Source organism: Cygnus atratus, chromosome 7 (assembly GCF_013377495.2).
Source record: "Cygnus atratus isolate AKBS03 ecotype Queensland, Australia chromosome 7, CAtr_DNAZoo_HiC_assembly, whole genome shotgun sequence".
In the NCBI taxonomy this organism is placed as follows: Eukaryota; Metazoa; Chordata; class Aves; order Anseriformes; family Anatidae; genus Cygnus; species Cygnus atratus.
In genome coordinates, this window is record NC_066368.1 from 20,040,261 (window position 1) to 20,058,656 (window position 18,396).

Genomic DNA, 18,396 nt, shown 5'->3' on the forward strand with positions numbered 1-18,396 from the left:
CAACTGCAAGCAAAATCATTACCTTGAGAAAAATGGGAAGTGTCATAACCTTGTAAATACGGTGCTAGTTTTGTTCAGTATCTTGAAATACAATTTAAGGAGTGTCAAAATAGACAACATAGAGATTTTTTTTGGTGCCAACACCTGTGTTAGAAACTATGAAGTCTGTTCCCTAACTTTCAGACCCAGGACTCTACCAGTAACAGCTGTTTCTCCATTTGTATTTCAGATCTCCTCCTAGTTACACTGGGAGTCAAATCTCGTTTTAATTATCCTGAGTTAGATGTTTGTATCCCCTTTTCTCAAATTCTGAATCTAAGGTACAGAGAGGGTTACCAATGTGTTCTGGAAACAAATTACAACAGAACAAAGTTGGTGGTAACCAGGTAGATGCAAATAACTATTCTCTCCTTTCTATCTCACACTAATGATTATATTCTGCCTTGTTTACATTTACCACCTCTTTTCCTGCAGACAGTTCTGAGAGTAAGCATACATTGTAGAGAACAAGTTGCAATTTCACACTTTGGATCGAAGTGTTTCCAGAGCTCTGAGGTCTTTACATGTTGGAAAAGTATAGGTAAAAGTACTTTAAGTTGTCCTGTTTAGAGACAGAAACCTCGTACAATGCCTGGTTCCAAATTTCCACCTAGTCCAGAGACAGTGGGGCCGGAAGTTTCAGGTCTGTGACATCACACTTCATTACACTGGTAAAGAGCATCCCTGATTTTTCCCGTCATCAGTCCCTGGCAAGAGCGGTGTCTGTGTTCAGCTGTTCTGACTATTCTAACAGCGGGGAAAAGAGCTGACAGTGACTTAGTACTGTGGGAGCCAGACTGAGAGCACTGGGCTGTTCACTAGAAGTGCACGTCAGATTGCAGTTGGATGTTCTTGGGCACCTGAGACCCTGGTACACTTGACCTGGGCAAGATGGGGTAGACCCCATTTTGGGAAGAGCTACCACTTGGGTTGTTTCCCTGTAGACATTCCACTCCCCAGCCTTCTGCTTCTTTGTTCACCAGCTGGTCTAGGTTCTTGGGGAGCACTTCTTCCTGACTGGGTTCTTCCTCCTGTTAACCAGAAGAAATTGTGACCTGCTTTGTTAGCAACATAGCAAGAAGTCTAGCAGCACTCCAGGAGAGAGACAAGGTGTACATGATACTTAATAAAAACCCATTTGTTAAAGATCCAATATAACGTTTGCTGCAATGCTTTGATGAATATAGAAACAAGCATTAGACAGATGAGAAGAGAGACAACCCTTTTTGTCCTCTACAATAATGTTCACAGAAATCCTGTGTCACTGCTTGTGACCAGAGGAGGCTGGATCATGCAAAATTCTGACCCTGCCCAACCCTTTTTGTCTTGCATCAATGGGGATTTGAAAAGCAAAGATGATACCAGGCCCATTCACACAGCAGGGCTGGTCACCTACCCTGAAGTTGGTTCAAACGAGTGGTGGAGTGCTACCAACCTTCCTACCACTATCCAGTGGCTTGCCCATCAGGTCCTTCCTCTTGAGCTTGTTTCTTTCCAGGACTTCGAGCTTGCTCACCACTGCATCAATCTTGGAGCCAATGCTGTTTATGGACTGTTCCAGATGCAACACACGTTGCAGGAGGCTGGGGAAGACATGAAGAACTTTTACAACTTTTTTTCTTGCGATGAACACTAAGATTTGCAGCAGGTATCCCATGGGCAATGGGCCAGATCTCAATCAGGAGTGAATGCTCCACATCAGAGATGCTGATTCATACTCACTGAACACATAACTCCCTGCTGCACTGGATTTTCATCTGTAATCAGTGATTCTGCAGGGGATGGATCCCAACCAGTTTGGATTACAGTCCAGACACCTTATAATCACATTATTATTTAATGTTTTACCCTCTTCTCTTTTCATGTGGCCCTATGTGAATTGCTTAGTGTTTCTCAGTAGCAGAATCAGGATACCCTCATTCTCTGTGCTGTATTTATCCAATGCTCCTGTCTTGGAACAAGCAGCCACATGTTATTCTCTGGCATGGAGGATGACATTTAGCTAGGCTATAAACCAAGGATATTTGTTCCCACAGGGACTCTGTAAAAGTATCAACTTTCCCTGGGCAGGTTATCCAGGCTACCTTCTGACCTGAAACATGACAGCATATTGCTTGTGGCCAGCTGACAGCTGCAGAGTTTATTCAAGAGGCAGAAAAAAAAATTCTTAGCCTGATCTTTTATGCGAGCAAGCAAAACACATTACAAGAAATGCCTTGATTATTTCCTGACCTGATCAGTTACACGTATGCAAGATAAAAAGGGACAAGATCTTACTGCAACTGCTCAGCACCAGTGTGAACAGTTACATCAGGGGAGAAAGCAGCAGGGATCAGACTCTTATTTGCAGAGGGGTTAAACTAATACCAGCACCAACATACACTTGGAACTCTTCTTTGGAGACCCAGCTGGCCTTATTGGCATGGTTATTCTTTGCTTCCACATAGGTCAGACTCTCATCTAAGTTGTTGCCACCATAGGATTTCCCCAAATTTTCAATCTCTGTATTCAGAGCAACCTGGAAGATAGATAAAGTTACTCCTACAAAACTGGATATTAGCTGTGTGACAGTTTCACTTTGAATAACACATAGCTTCACAGGCAGGTCACATACTCAGCTGCTATTCAGACAAAACTGGAGCTGTGTTGCCTGCTTCGTTTACACCACAAGCCCCAATAGTCCTGTGACCACTTTGGAATGATCTCTACCAAACAGAAAGTTTCTTTCCTTGCCCTTCTTTTACCCTTTTTGCCTCTAGGTCATGCTTCATCTGCTGCTGCTCCTCTTCATCAAGGATGTGGTTGCCGTCTTTGTCAAACCTGGAGAAAGCTGCCGTGATCTCATGGTCTGCATGGCCCAGTCTGCAAAAGAACAGAAAGGGAAAGCTCAAGGCACTGAATTACACAGGTAGGCTCTAACTGTGCAGGAACACCCGTTTTGAAATCAGTGTATTGCTGCCTCCTGCAAGGGACAAACTTAAATATCCCAAATAGGAAGGAGACAGCAACACAACCCCACTTAGATCAGGAGATTAAACATGTGAGGAAAAATGATAAGAACTATTTTGTGTGTGTGTGCATCTGGCGTTGCCCCAGTCTGAGCTAACTGCTCTCTAGGTTTTGAATACCACAGAATTTAAATTACACGTGTGACTGAGAGAAAGGGATAAATGGTTATCCCTCAGGTGGACTCACTCACTCTTTCAAACTGTTCTTGAAGTCCTCAAAGTCCAGTTCTTTAGTTCCATTCTGCAGCGCTTTCTGCACATCAGAAATCCGCTCCTTTTTCAGCTTCAACCTCATGAGTGTCCGGTTGTAACTCTGTTAATAAGGGTGTAAATGGGTATGGAATCATGTAGGCAGAAGAGTGAAAAACAAGAAAGAATTGAAAACACATATGAGTGAAAACAATATGGGTGGAGCAGATGCTGAGTAATGCAAGGGGATTTTGAGCTTTCCAGAAGTACAGATATAACGCGATAAAGTATGCCTCATTTCTAAACTAGCATCACTTCTTCAAAGCAACACCAACACGGTACCCAAAGTCTCCATGAGAAAATTTGTTGTCTGCTTTTCTCCTTCCGAATCTGCCTTTTACCTGACCTTCCACTCATCAACTGCTTAAGATAATGTCTCAAATACCATTCTTTGCAAAATATTGGTTCTAAAGCATAGACACTTGTGAACTTTCAGGACCTTTTCTGGAATTTGCCCATGGGAAATCCAGATGTAACCCACCAGATTTGCATCACTGTAAAATGCTCAGATCATCAAAGCAGAACCTGTCACTTTATTTGTTATTGATCAAAGTGCACAGTATTAACTATATCAAGGACTGAAGGAGCTTTGTCAATAGACTATCCAGGGAAGGAAAGTCACTGAGAAACTCTACCAGCATTCTCAAGCAACAGGATTCCCCCAACCTTTGCTTTATCGTCTTCCGATTGCCAAAGCATCTGGAAGCTTGATCTATCCCAAAGGGAACTGTGACTCCTGTTGCTACTGTGCATGTTAGAAAGGTGGACCTGGAGCTGGCAACCATTTTTTTCTCTAGTAAATTCCACATAGGTCAGGAACTCCAAGAAAATGTTTCAGGATTTGGCTAGAAAGTAGAACAGCTTTTGCTATTCATCACCTGCTTCAGGATGTCTGAGAGCTGCAGCTCATCCTTCTGGCTTGAAAGTTCCTCCTTGACTTCTGAGTAGGTGTCATTGATGATGGCCAAAAACATGTTCTAGAGAAAGGAGAAGAAAATAGATGAATTAGCTTGAGTCACCTTGCCTGCTCCAGCAGCTGAGGCAGCAAGAGACAGACATAGCTGTGCAGAGTTTAGTTAAAAAAGAAGCTGTTTTCACATGGGGCATACCTTGCGCAAATTAAAGTGGGCAAAGGAAAGGACTGAGAGGAGGGCCTTGCAGCTAGAACAATGGCCTAAGATACATTTGTTCCCAGGTCAAACACCTTCTCTGTTAGCTTCTCCTGCAAGATCTTGAGTTACTTTTGTATCCCTGGTACTCAGAATTTAACATAATGAACAACCCTCTGGGTCCATTGCCTAGGAAAACAGCTGAACTTATCCTCTTGAATTCAGGTACCACATGAGTGGCATTCCCAGTCAGTTTTAGTCTTCAAGATAAATGATGGAAATATGGCCCTTAATATCCCTGAGTATCAGTCAAATCCCCAAATGCAATGAAGTGCTTTGTGTCTACTTTGGTCTATTTGCACCGCAAAGCTGTTGTAAAGGAAACTTTCTTTCTCTCTAAGCATTTGCACTGCACCTAACACAGGGGAGGGATTGCTATGAGGGGTCTCTCCAACACTGCTGTCAAAACAGAGGCAAGGAGGCCTTTCTTACTTACCAGGAGCACAAAGAAGACAAAGAACACGTAGGTGACAAAATAAATAGGCCCGAGGACCCTGTTGGCATTGTCAATAGAATTGTAGTCAAAGTCACCAAGAATGATCCGAAACTGGGTGAAGCTGGAGGAGAGGTAGAGCACAAGGTCACACAAAGGCACATACATTTATTCTACCTCCTAAGATAGTCTTGAGGAGAACCCTGAACCCACCTGCAGCCTGCATGGTCACAGGCAGAAGCCTGTGAGAGAGAGAGGTAACCTCTCATAGGACCAGATGCCAGAGGACTATGGAGCACAGGCTGAAAAACACTGCCATAGCAGATGCCTCCCTGACATCACGTATTGCCTGACTGGGCACATGGACTGAAGGATTGTCCTTCTTAACTCGCTTCCCTGACACCCTTCCTAGGGTACTCATCTACCCACTGTTCTTGCCCCCATTTAAGGTATCCTGAACATTATTTGTGGGGCTTCTCTGGAAATTGGCCACTGAGATGACTCTGTTAAACAAACAAACCAACAAACAAATATTCTGCAATTAAAAAGAAAAAAAAAAAAAAGTAAAATAGAGACAGAAAGGGACACACAGAGCATGAAGTTCTATGCAGAGAAAAGGGTCTTGACATCCTGGAGTCTGAAAATCCTGTCTAGGAAATGCAAAGCTCCATTTTGGATTCCTTACTTTTGGTCTATTGAGAGAGCTGGGAATGTTTTTCATGTCTAAGAGAGAAGAATATGGTTTTGCTTCCTCTTTGGTTCAAGTTGTGCCAATTCTGTGATGTTGAAATGTCTTCTTCTAGTAAGAAATTATTTATATTTCTTCTCCTTTGAAAACTTCTACCTTACATTCTTTAAGTTACTATATGGCTTAATTTAGGAAGCATCATGTTAAATTTGTGTTAAAATTGGCATATTATATGACTACTAACTTTCAGAATTACCTGTTAAGTTGAGGCAGAACTGTTATATTAAAATCAGATATAAATGTAAAATATATCAAATATAAAATAATTATTTTAATTGGATAAGCATAGCTGTCAAATATCAACCACTATTATATTTAATTTTATATATTTAATATTAATTCCAACACCCTTATTTTTTATATTTAATGTTTTATATAAAACAAAAATAACAAACAGAAATAGTTTCTGACTTTTTCCATTTTGGTATTTAAAGCTAAAATCTTGATAAATGCATTACTTCCAATCTTTCTTTTGAAAGCCCTGAAGCAAAAAACAGTATTTGTATCAAATCTTTGTTTTTATTAAAATGCACTATCTGAGGAAAAACAGACAAGTTTTCAAGCAGCTGTTGTACGCTGAAATGATGTGATCAGTGGCTTTATCTAGAAGCTAGAGAATTTCAAAGCTCCAGAGCTTCTATCTAGACCTCTTCCTTATTAAAGAGAAAACACTTTGAGCTTACCTCAAAACACTTATTTTGAGTTATTTAGTTCCTACTACCAGAATTACAGAGAAGTTGAACCTAAGTAGACCAAAAGCCACCTGCTGGTGTATAAAAACACAATTGCCAAGGTCTCAGTAGCAATCAGAACCATTCTACCACTTTTATGGACCCACAGCAGATGAGAAGATGACATAATGACCTGGTGAACAGAAACTATATTATCAACTCAGCTACAATACTTTTCTGCAGAATGACTATAAACTACTCTGCATGCAAAGCGTCCTTGGTGTGCCTAACAACTCCACATCAGCTGAAAGCTGCCTAGACTACAGCAAAACAGAACTGAACTCTCAGCCTGAAAAGGCTGGGCTTTCCTTTGACCCAAAAGGCTGCTTATAAACACCAGACAAACAAAAATCTGTCTGTAACCTTCAATTTTCTCACTACATTCTTTTGTCCATGAGGATGTTATAGGTATGGGACTGTGAGCAACTTTTTAGCCATCATGACTTTATTACACGAAATACAACGGGTGTCTGCTTGACATACATATTTGCAATTGGGGATAGGTTGGAAAGCAGTTAAAGTTCTTTTGATGACAGCTGGTAATGATGAAAATGTGTTTACAACTAATACACTTACATGCATTTAACAAAGGTACTGAAGTTTTCCACTTGTGTCCCAAAAAGAAGGTAACCCAGCTGGGCATAGGCAAAGAAGACAATGAAGAACATAATGGCAAAGCCCAGGATGTCCTTGGCACAACGTGCCAGTGTGGAGGAGAGCTGTGTCATTGTTTTGTTAAAGCTAATATACTTGAATATCTGCAAGAAGAAAGAACAGGGACAAAATTAGGCCAAACCATCAGCTAGATCAGTCTCTTTCCTACACATACGTGCTTACTAAAACAAGAGGTTATCTATGGCACCAAAGCACTGAGGAGACAGCCAAGCTGGGGCAATAGTGGCCTAGAGTTCACATTGTTTGTCCTGGGTGTGCCACCATCTTACTATTGGGTCGTAAATATGACTGTTCCCTGTGCCAAATGAAAATGTGAAGAGGGAGTGCTATAAGGACAAATATCTTGAGGATAGTGAGGATAGCTGAATACAGCATGACTTTTCACCATGCCAAGATGCTTTGGTCAAAATGCAAGGTACATACCAATTTTTCATTTCCAATTGCTGGGTGGCCACCATGAACATAGCATAGAATGGACAAGATTGTATTGTACTCAGCATTTTCAAAAGCCTTTTACACCACAGCTTCTGAACTCCCTCTCTGCTCTCTCCACAGAGCTGGCCTCAGAATGCAAGGTGAAAAGCTGCCTGGATTTACTACAAAACAGAGCACATGACGCTCGAGGAAATCCTTCCCTATTCTACAGCTGTTACCCTCATTCACTAAGAGAGATGGAAGAGTTAGCCCCCAGGGTATCAGGTGGAACAGGTCTGAGACTGGAGCCCAGGCAACCCCTGGCTCCCCTACAATACCTTGATCCAGGCAAAGAATAAGTTGACTGCATTCATGTTGTTGTACTGAGTCTGCCAGAATGCCAAGAACTCAAAGTCTGCATAGGTGTCCGGGTGTTTCAACAACTCCCCCAACAGTCTGTTCACCTCAATGGTGCGAAAGATGTGAAAACCAATAGCAACGATGGAGAGCTGTGAAGAGGAACGATCTGCAGTGAGTGTAGAAGTTAAAAGTGTCCACAGATATTAAAGTGCCACAGAATTACTTGGTATCACACTTCATAACTACACTCTACTGGTGGGGGATGGAAATAAGGTCCTAATGCACTGAGTGATGACCTGACTTCACACCCTCTCAATGATCATTAAGGAAAGAATTTTCTTCTAATACCTGATAGAAAAGCACATGTCCATTTACTCCGCCAGTCCATTTTTCTATTGGAGCAAAAAACGTGTCAGCTCTTGCCTTATCTAGACCAGTTTTCTCATTCTTTCATTAGTTGTGTTTCTTATACCCCTCTGCCATTTCTCTCCCTTCCCCCCCTCATTAAAAAAAAATAAAATAAAGTGTGCAAGCATCCTCACCAGAATGACAACCACATCCAAGATGTTCCAGATGCTGGTGAAGTAATGAAGCTTGTGGATACGCAGCTCCAAAATCTCCTCCACCACATAGTAGAAGATGAAGACACAGAAGACAATTTCACAGGCAACAATGAAGAAGTCCCATGCACTGACATATCGTATAAGCTTGACTGTCCGGATTTGCCAGGAGGGGATGGCACCACCAGTGGCTGGAAACTCAACCACTAACCTTGAAGGGAACAAGAAAGCACTGATAATTACAAATGGTGGGATGGAAGCATCAAACCTGAGTATGAACTATCCACCAAACTGTGACTGGAAGAGTTGCGCATGTGTTTATGCATTCTTCTCTCTGCTGCTTCACTACTCATGGCAGAAAAGCATGAAAGGTCAAAAGAAGTGAGTCTACTTGTGTCAGAAAAAACAGCTCTTCTTGCTAATCCATACAATATCTACTGATGCCGTTCAGTCCTACACCCCATAGTGGACCAGATTATTTTTGCATTTTAAGAATCTGTGGCATTAAGAAACAAGCGAGAGGCAGAAGAATTTCCAGTGGGACTCAGCCTACCTCAGAACACAGAACAGATTGATATTTGCATTATACACAGAGAAATCAATGAAGACAACTCGTGTCCCCCGATCCAGCCACAACTTCTCCTTCAAGATTTGCAGGGCTTCAGCACTCTCTTCTCTGGTCAACTTGAGGTCTATGTAGTATCCTCCCCCACTATAACTGGTTAGTCTTCCCCAGTGAGATGAGCCACCCAGCTCTTCCTCAGAATGGTACCTCCACCTGCAACAGACAAGCCATGAGAAAAGACATCACTTACCACCCACAGCCTTGGATAGGACCTTGCAGTCAGGATAAATGAAACTGCATCTTCAAAGGACAGAGCAGTTTAATCAAAGAGTTGGCACATAACTCCTATTCCAGATCTGAGCTTACACCAGTTCTTCACTGTTGATAGATTTCCGATCTAGTGCTTCCCAGTAGAGATACAACACATCTTGCCATACCATGGAGGGAAAATTCTGCAGGCTCATTGGCTATGCCATAGCCTTGTTTGCTTTTAAGGTTATGCACAGAGTCTGTTGTATTGCTTCCTACCATGTTGCACACAGTTCTCTGCTTAGAACACTCTTGCACGCAAATTTCCTTATGAACAATAGCTTCTTTTTCACAGATCAAGACTCAAGCAGCAAGCAAGGGGTTATTAAATGGCAGCTGCCTCACTTTATTATAGAGGAAAATCCACATCAATTACATGAATCATCAGTAAAAAATAAATAAATAACCAAGTGTGATGGTGATTTCACATGTTATATTCCATCTCAGTGTAGAATTAGAAGTTAAGAAATCTGGGTCTTAAGAAAATGGTTCAGACACCTCTGTCTGAAAAAAAAAAGGGGGGGGCAAAAAAAAGCTGGGAATAGGTTTTCAAGATGAAAGAGGTGCACTCCCTTAAAAACAGACAGCAATGTCTACCTAATTCTCATCTGGATTTCTCATGGCTTTCTCAACAGGTCCCACTCTAACATTCATCCTGTCTCTCCTCGAAGAGGCTTGATGCAAAGGACTTGCTGCCTCTAACTGCAAAGGGAATTCCAGCCTTGTGTGAGAAACTCACCCCTACCATTCATTCTGCAGCTCAGCATATCTTATTTTAACCAGAAGAGACTAATCTGGGGCAATTTAAAAAATGTAAAAATCACAAATATTCTAATCCCAAACAGCAGAGGATGTACTTACGCCGTTCCATTGACAAGTCCAAAGGAGAATCTTTCCTCCTTGTCTTCTGAGTATACATCATAGCAGCCTGAGATTTCCTCCTTGAAGTCATCATGGACCACACAGGAATTGTTCTTCACCTTCAGCTGTCGCATCCGTGGGACACCCAGCAGCAGGTTCTCATAATAGATGTATGACTGGGTATTGTGTGCTGCTAGGGACTCATTGTTGTACCACTTTGTCCAGTAAAGATTATCCAGAAGAGGACCTTGTGCATACTGCGTGAGAGGGAGAAGAAAGCAACTGGTTCATAGCCTACATATCAGAGGAATTTTCTTAGTCTGGGCTTGAGATAAGACCTGACCCACACTGCTCTACTGGTAGAGCTTGCGTTGCATATTTGCTAAGGAGGGGAGCCCCCATATGGAGCTGGGTGGAGCTGCAGGGTAGGAGATTGATGCTGTGCAGCAGGGTGGTGTGGTGGCTCCTCTCAGGCCTGTAACGCGCTTGCTGCACCTTGTTATGCTAACAAAGAGACAGGGGCCCTACAACCTCTTTGTCCCTTCCTCTTCAGGGAACACAAGTCTGGAGGAACTGTCCTGGCATGAGGTGTGAATTATTAAAACAAGGTGGACCAGTTCCCTGTAACCAGTGAGGGAAACAGTAGTGCCATAGTTCATTGTGCTTTTTTAATATATCAGAAAAAGGCAAAGCTAACTGACAATGAACTTCTGGCTGGCCGTTAGAGATAGGTGGTTGCAATATCTCAATGACATTCACCGTGGACCATATTATTCATTCTCCAGTTCTTTGATAAAAGTGTGACAGATCCCAACATCTTGTCCCCTTTTTTTCTTTGGTAAAAGTCAGTGCAAATTTTAATCCAGTTTCTCCATAAAGAATCTACAGGTCAGGTCAGGCCATGCATAAATTACAGGTTAACTACACTGATCCCACAATTGCCCATGAAAATGGAGATAAGATTATTACTAAGAGACCAGCATGAAGACATTAGACTGCAGGATTCAAAGCTATGTCTGTCACAAGAAAGCCTGGAATGGATTTTTCTGGACACACACAACACTTAGCCTAGTCAGTATTCTGGCTACAGTGCTATAATGTTTTAAATCAGTGTGTACCCTGCATGCAAATGATACCATATCTACTGCTAGTAGCTGGCAAGCAGCAGTAGAATGGCTTGCTGAAAGCACTAGGTAGCACATTCAGAGATAACTGAATATCCCACCCTAGCTGAGATTTCCAGGGCTCCCCATGCCAGGCCAGATGTGTACTCACCACCCAAAAGTCAGCCATGCTGCCAATGGACTGGAAAGAGACACGGCTGTCTGAAGAGGTCTGCAGGAAGAGCTCAGACATCACTTTGGTGTAGTAATAGGCATTGGAACTTGTCATTCCATATGTCACTAAGAGAAGAGACAAGAGGAGGGTCCTCCCTTACACCTGAATATCGGAGCCTGGTATATACATTCATTTTCTGCATAGCTTCTACTGTCGTAAATAAGCTGAGCAAGGTAGAAGAGAAGAAACCTTGAGAGCTATAATCACATTACTTTCTTGATTGCTTAAGGAGTTCAACTTTATTTTCTGCATCTTCCAGAATTTAAACTGCCAGACTGACAGATTTTAAGAGTTTAAAAGCCAAAGAAGACCATTGGATGATGCAACTGAACATCCTGGGTAACATTTTTTCCCCCTCAGAGAGACAAAATTTCTGAGAGAAATCTTCTTTCTCAGAACAAAGTTCATGATCTGTATTTTGTGTGCACTTAGTTCTGATCTAAAGCTATGAAGGTATAGACACTACCCTGTTGTGGAAAATTCCAGGCAAGTTTTTGTGTACCAAAAAAAATCAAACAAGTATATGTTGTTTCGACTACCCAGAGCTCCTCCCTGCAGAAGAGCATCCATCATGGTAGTCACTAGGAACAAGTCCTACCGTTGAAAGGATACTGTGAAAATAAAGCAGCAGATATTCAACATCCACCTCCCAAACACTTCTAGATGAGTCAGTGTGCGACTGCATGTACGTCTGTGTGCATGCCCTGGTTCTTCAGGAAGGACTGTCTCCCTGGGTCAGTGTGATAGTAACTTGGGTTGGTATTGTCTGTCTATCTCTCCTGCTACAGGGCCCATGAAATATAATCCTCTTCACTGTTCTGTGCCACAGGTGCTCATCTGTGATAATGAATGAACCTTCCCAAAAAACAAACAGTCATTGTTCTAACCACACAAAGGCCATTAGCATTCAGCACAGGGCTGCATTAAATCTACCCAAGAACAACACAAGCTGCCATCTGCATTATCACCTCAGCCACCTCACCAGCCTCAGAGACAAAAATCTCTCTGAACCCCGTGTCTCTGATCCCAAGAAGTTTCTAGAGCTGCTGTCTGAGGTTTGAACATTTGCTGTGAAACTAAATCTGAGGTTTTAACATTTGCTGTGAAACTAATCTTGCTGTGCAGATTCTTCCAGGACTGTGATGTCAACAGCTGGAGCTGATAATGTGGTTTGGGAAATTCTACTTAAATCTAGCAGGTATCAATTCAGTCCAGAGCAATTGTCAGCCATTTTACTTGTGTGTGCAGCAGCTGTTCTGTGAGTCAACAACACACCTGCTTGCTGCGGTGATTATACATACAATCAATTTAACACCTACAACTGGGTGAGGAAGTCTAATAATAAAAACTCACCTTCTTCCCCTCATGCTACACACAGAAAAGACAGCTATGAGTTAGGATATCTACTTACATAGACAAATGTCCACCAAGAACACAATATAGACTAGAAGCTCTCGTAGAGTGGTCTTCACATAAAGCTCTCTGTTTTCAGCTGTGTTCTCAGTGAGCGTAGTGCCCCACAGACCTGAGGGATGTAAAGAAAAAAAATGAGAGGTTTGATGGCCATTCTCAAAGACTATGGGAGGAGTCCTATTCCCAAAGAATGCTCCTGTCTTGTGAGTTACTAGATTTTTGTCACTTTCCAAAACAGAAATTTTTCATCTCAAAACTTGACTAAAACTTGTTAAATAACCTATAAAATGAACAATTCCAGTGTGAACAAAAGATTTGAGGCTGACCAAAACTGAATTTTTTTGACCATTATGTTTTGCTAAATCACTCTTCATTTTTCTGCCAGACTTCAATAGGGACTGATCATTTTCTGCCTGTTTTTCAGCTTACTTTTTGCAGAAATTCAGTCTTTGTCACAAGTTTTCCTGGAATGTCATAGTTTCATCTCAGTCATGCACGTGCCAACATCTGACCTTTTGTTAAGGACTTCCATAGCAGAACTGCATCTGATTTTAGCTTTACAGCTATTAGTTCTTTTTAGGTATACTGAGCTATCAAGCTCCAAACATTTGTCCCTTGCTTACTCACACACTTGAAGATTTCTTGTATGTCATAAGACTCAATCAAATAGCCCAACTCAATATTTTCAGCACACAATTTAGAGCCAAATTGTGTTCAGGATGTCTAGCAATGGAGCTCTGCTGACTTCAACGCAGATTTATACCAGCTAATGTTCTGATTTCTTCACACAGTGAAAGCAACTCATTAAACATCATGAGGATTGATCAAAAAGACAGGAACACTTTCTTTAAAAGAAGCCTCAATATTTTGGTTTTGATGAACCGCCTAACACCATTAGTTTGTTTACTTGTTCTTGCTGTAATGGCTTTCTGTTGCGTTTTCAGAATCTCTCCTGAAGTTGAAAGGCATAAGAAATTCCACTTGAAAGCCTAGTGATGGAACTGGCATCAATAATACCCACAGTCTTCCTGCTTTCTGCACCTCCTAGAGAGCTCAGCCCTGATACCTATCCCCAGTGGTGTGCAACTATCATTCCCCTGCAAATCGGGATCAAAGATCCACACATCTCAAGTCACCTCAGGAAGAGGAAGGAGACAGGTTTTTTGCTTTGGAACAAGCAAAAGTGCTATAGCGCACATTCACTCCTGTCCTGATGATAACTCTTTGGCATCTCAACAAAGTACGGAGCTTTTTGCACATTCAGCTGCCATGATGGTTGCCACCCTCACTCATGATGGCATCCACCCTCACTCCTGGACAGACAAACCAACAGCCTGATCTGGCCATGCAATAGACCAGCAACAGAAATGAGAGACTAGAGAAGATGTGGATTTACTCTAGTGCAGGAGAGTAGCATGTAGTCTGTGAAAACTCCACAACAGAAACAAACAAACAAAAATCAGTGGGTAACAACAGAGCAGAGACATTACTGCAAGTGGTAACAGTAAGGCTGAGTCAGCGTATAGTAAAGGCCAGCTACTCAGAGAAGGGCACAAAGTTCATTGTAGTCATTGGGCTCCTGAAGATTTGAATCTTATTCTCATTTTTTGTGTTATAAGCAACAAGAGACAAGAAGATGTTAGTGCACTCCATGGCAACAAAAGGTACTTTAAAGGGACGGAACTATGTCCTTGTGAACAAACACCCCATGAGGCAGGGAACCCCTAGTACCAAATGTTGAGAAAAAAGGCAAAGGAAAATAAGTGCACTCAGGAATACCTAAATGCAGCAACACTCAAATATCCTTGAAAACTTGGTTCAGAAACTGGACCAAAATTATACCTGGAGGACCACGAGTCTTGTCCCTCATCATTCAGGTTGCATCCTGTAATTGTGAAACTATACCAGTTGAGGTTTTATTTCAGGTGTTTCTTTAGGAAACATGCCATGGAAATATACCACCTCATACGTGAAGTATGTACCCGTCTGTGTCTCCTTTGGAACCTTCCAACCTCGGAAGCCTGGGAATTCATCTCTTTTGAACATGACATTTGGACTGAATGATACTCCCATTCTCTCTATACCTCCTGCCTTGTAGCAAAGATGACAGGACAGACCCAGGAGGCACAGAAAGACACACAGAATGAGGATGGTCCTTTTAGGTCAGCTAAAGATGATGTTCAGAGTAATGATGGTCTGTAGTGTGCAGCTTCCTGTACTACACAGATATTATGTACTTTCTACCTTCTGCACCCCTCAGTCGCCTTCCCCCGCAAGTATTGCTCTCTTCCCAATGGCTAGTAAATCCTTTCTACTGAAATATCAGAACTTTACCTCGGATGCCTCTGAAGATGTAGATGCAGCACTTGAGGAGAGGACTTGTCTTCCCATCTACAGCTTTGTTCTGCTCTGTCCGGTAGGGAAGTGGATCCCCCACCTCTTCAAAGTTCTCATAGGGATTCTCCAGGATGGACTTGGGGTTGTAGATGGCTCGAATCTTCAAGGAGGTAGAGGGAGAGCCATTGTAAACAGGATTATCCCAAGCTGTCTTCCCCACAGTCTCCAGTTCATGTTCCTCTGGGGCTTGAAAGTGGCTCTCAGCTCTGCTGTTTAGGTGAGAAGAGCTCATGGCTATTCACTGGCAGCAGAAGTACTAATTAGCTGGAATTGTAGATGTAGCCTGCCTGGGCTGGAGTTGAAAGCTAGCGGAAAGGGAATCAGTCAATGCCAAACAGCGTGTCTGCCTCAGCAGCCTGAGGGAGGGTGCACCATCAGCATCCTGCAGACAGCACGCATCCTCCCCCTGCTTTATACCAGCTCAGCTGGTGAAACGTATGGGAGGGTGGCACTGCCCCTTGTAAAAACCACCACCAGCCCTATCAGTCCCAGGAACAGCGATGTGGCCACGACACCGCCTCTGCTTCCAAACTGAGATAAGAGACGCTGCTGAAGCTGTGGGAAGGGGAGGCTGCCAGGAGACAGCCCCCGAGCTGTGGTGGAAGGCTGGGATTTACTTGGACCACTCAGGCTGCCCGCAGCCCGGGTCAGCTCCAGCAGCCAGCTGTCTCAGGATGCCCGAGCAAACACCTCTCGGCTCAGCGCGGAGCCTTTGCTCTGGGGCTGAGGGATAGCTCGAGTGGCCAGGGAAGGGTCACAGAGCAGAAATCCTCCCTCTTCAAGGCAGGCGGTGAGGACCCGGGCCGGGCAGGTCACCAGGTGGCGCTGGCAGGTCGCCCCGGGAGCCGCTGAGCCTAGCTTGTGGGAATGCGGCTCTGTAAAACCAGGCATCGCCTCTGCTGTCGGTTAGACACCGGGGTTCGGCCTTAAGCGTGATCCCGGTGAGTTTTCCCAGCTTCCTCTTTGCTACGCTACTGTTAAAGGCAGAAGTAGTGAGCAGGAGTAAACTCCTAATGCTTGCTCTGGAAACCAGAGGCTGAGCTCTTCAGCTTCTGCAGGATTTTCATAAGCCCTGCGGGGTCTGCTTGCTCTGAGGCAAACCAGGCTCATATCAGGCAAAACTGGAAATAATAGCAGCTAATGGGTGTCAATATTCATCCACTTCTTGCGAAGTAGTCCCAGGCCTCATAGGTGCTGTGGTAAGATAGTAAAGGAACATCCAGTCTGAGCCTGCCCCCTCCTCAAGACTGAATACATAACCTCAGCAGGTGCTTCTCCACAGGTACTGATGGCAGCAATTTTTCCTGACATTACCCAGGGAAGCAACATGACTTTTGCAGCTGTAGGACTACAGGGCTCAAAGGTACAAACAGGGATATTTTCTCTGGACTGTCGTGTTCATACAGCTGGATGTGGATGTCCCCTTTGCTCACCTACTTGATGATGGCATTGAGAATGCTTGAATAGCAACGAGGCAGGACCTAACTCGTTACAGGGCAGTGAGAGGGCAGCAACTGGTAATTTGGTGGGTTGGAAGTTCATCAGTGGTCTGGGCTGGATTCCTGGGCTGAATTTGGTACAGTATTTGCTGGCTTTGGAATGACACCTGTCTGATGGTATCTTTCTGACCTTAGGTCTTATTCGCCAACCCGCCATTCTTGTTGAAAGCCAACAAACAGGATTTCTCTTCCTTCCTTGTCTCTTCTCTGGTGAAGTCTGTTTCTCAGCAGCCCTAGAAGAAACATTTCAAAGGTACCCAGGCAGAGTCTCTTTCTAAAACTAGAAACCATCTTCACAGTGGGATTCAGCATGGTAGGGGAACAAAAAAGCACAGCTCCAGAATTTTCCTTAAAATACCATGTGGGTCAGAGCGGTTCCTGCACTGAGCACTCATTCACTGCAGACAAATCCACTGAGCAGATGAGAGGAACAAAGCCACGGAAATGTTCAGCTAGGGAGGGGATAAGCTCTCTGTTGCTGGATAATTTGTTAAGAGCAGGCTAGGTGAAGCTCAGAGATGAGCTCTCTGTCAGCTGGCCAGCCACTTCATTGGGTAGCCCGTGAGCTATTCCTACCTGGCACATCGAGTCTTCATGCAGGATACAGTAGCACGCTGCTGGCCAGTGCCTCAGCTGGCTTGTGTTCCCCCGTGGGGCTGGGGATGTGCTTTCTTGGCCTTGCCACCGCTTCTCTTCTTCAACGGCCTGTGGCCACAGACCTGTTTCAATGAATAACAGAGCAATGCTAGCTAGCAAGGAGGCTGGCAAGAGACCAAAGTAAAACACTGGGTGTTGTTGACATGCGCTGCCAGGCATGTACATGCACGCACTTTGTCTGGGCAAGAAATATGACTTCCTCCTTTGTATTATTATTATTTAAACAAATTAAAAGATGAATCATGGGAGGAGAGAGGGAGAAGAATATTGTTAGTTGTTGGATTTTCTAAATCATGGTGCATTGTTTGGATAATGTCAGTGCTTTGGCTTTATTTATATTGCTAATTTAAATGATAAATTGAAACAAAATGGTTAAGAAAAAAAATCAAGTTACCTTGGGGTACACTCGCACATACTATTATTTTCTATCAAGATCCCCACCAGCCCTTGTTAGAGAGCACTGAAGATCAGCACTAAACAGAATAAAGGTAATTCTAGTAATTAATGCTGCTATTACAAAAAGAAAAAAAAAGTCTGCAAGGAGAAGGATTTTCCTTTAATAGGCCACGTGGTGGACTTGGGAAACAACTGGCCTGCTTCTGCATGCATAAACCTCATATGCCTGCATATTCCTGCATATAGAGTTTATTCCTCATAAACTCTCATATTCCTGCAAGTCTCACAAAAAAGGCTTATGATTCTGAAAATGTTTTTCCTAATAATGTCTTCTGGCTTAATAAAATTTATTGCCTTTCCTTGCATCCCTTGTCTTGGTTATATCAACATCAGCTGGATCATCAACAGCTATCACTACTATTCTAACACCATCAGATTCTATAACATTCAGTTGTAGTTTAGCAGCAGCTGGGCAGGCATTGAAACTCTGGAAGTTTTGTGCCATTCAGAAATTGTTATATAATAGTCTGCAAAGACCCCCGGAAACAGAAAAGACTGTGATGGTGGGAAATGAA

General features: G+C 43.1%; 1 protein-coding gene across 1 annotated transcript; it reads right to left on the reverse strand.

Annotated features, from left to right (window-relative positions):
* Window positions 1–857: 857 nt before the first annotated feature.
* On the reverse strand, window positions 858–15,501 carry PKD2L1 (polycystin 2 like 1, transient receptor potential cation channel). Its single transcript, XM_035544476.1, has 15 exons — window positions 15,207–15,501; window positions 12,871–12,984; window positions 11,397–11,524; window positions 10,122–10,378; window positions 8,940–9,164; window positions 8,369–8,597; window positions 7,805–7,975; window positions 6,954–7,135; window positions 4,902–5,022; window positions 4,175–4,273; window positions 3,239–3,360; window positions 2,784–2,901; window positions 2,421–2,557; window positions 1,475–1,622; window positions 858–1,070 (listed from the first exon to the last, which is right to left on the reverse strand). The coding sequence occupies exons 1-15, from the start codon at window positions 15,499–15,501 to the stop codon at window positions 858–860; spliced, it is 2,559 nt and encodes an 852-aa protein (XP_035400369.1).
* Window positions 15,502–18,396: the final 2,895 nt, after the last annotated feature.

Coding starts and splice junctions, on each gene's coding strand:
- PKD2L1 (XM_035544476.1), bottom strand. CDS start 15,501: ATGAGCTCTTCTCACCTAAACAGCAGAGCTGAGAGCCACTTTCAAGCC. Junction 4,274..4,901: donor TTGTCTTCTTTGTGCTCCTG/GTAAGTAAGAAA, acceptor TCCTTTCTCTAG/AACATGTTTTTGGCCATCAT. Junction 2,558..2,783: donor ATGACCTAGAGGCAAAAAGG/GTAAAAGAAGGG, acceptor TCTATCTTCCAG/GTTGCTCTGAATACAGAGAT.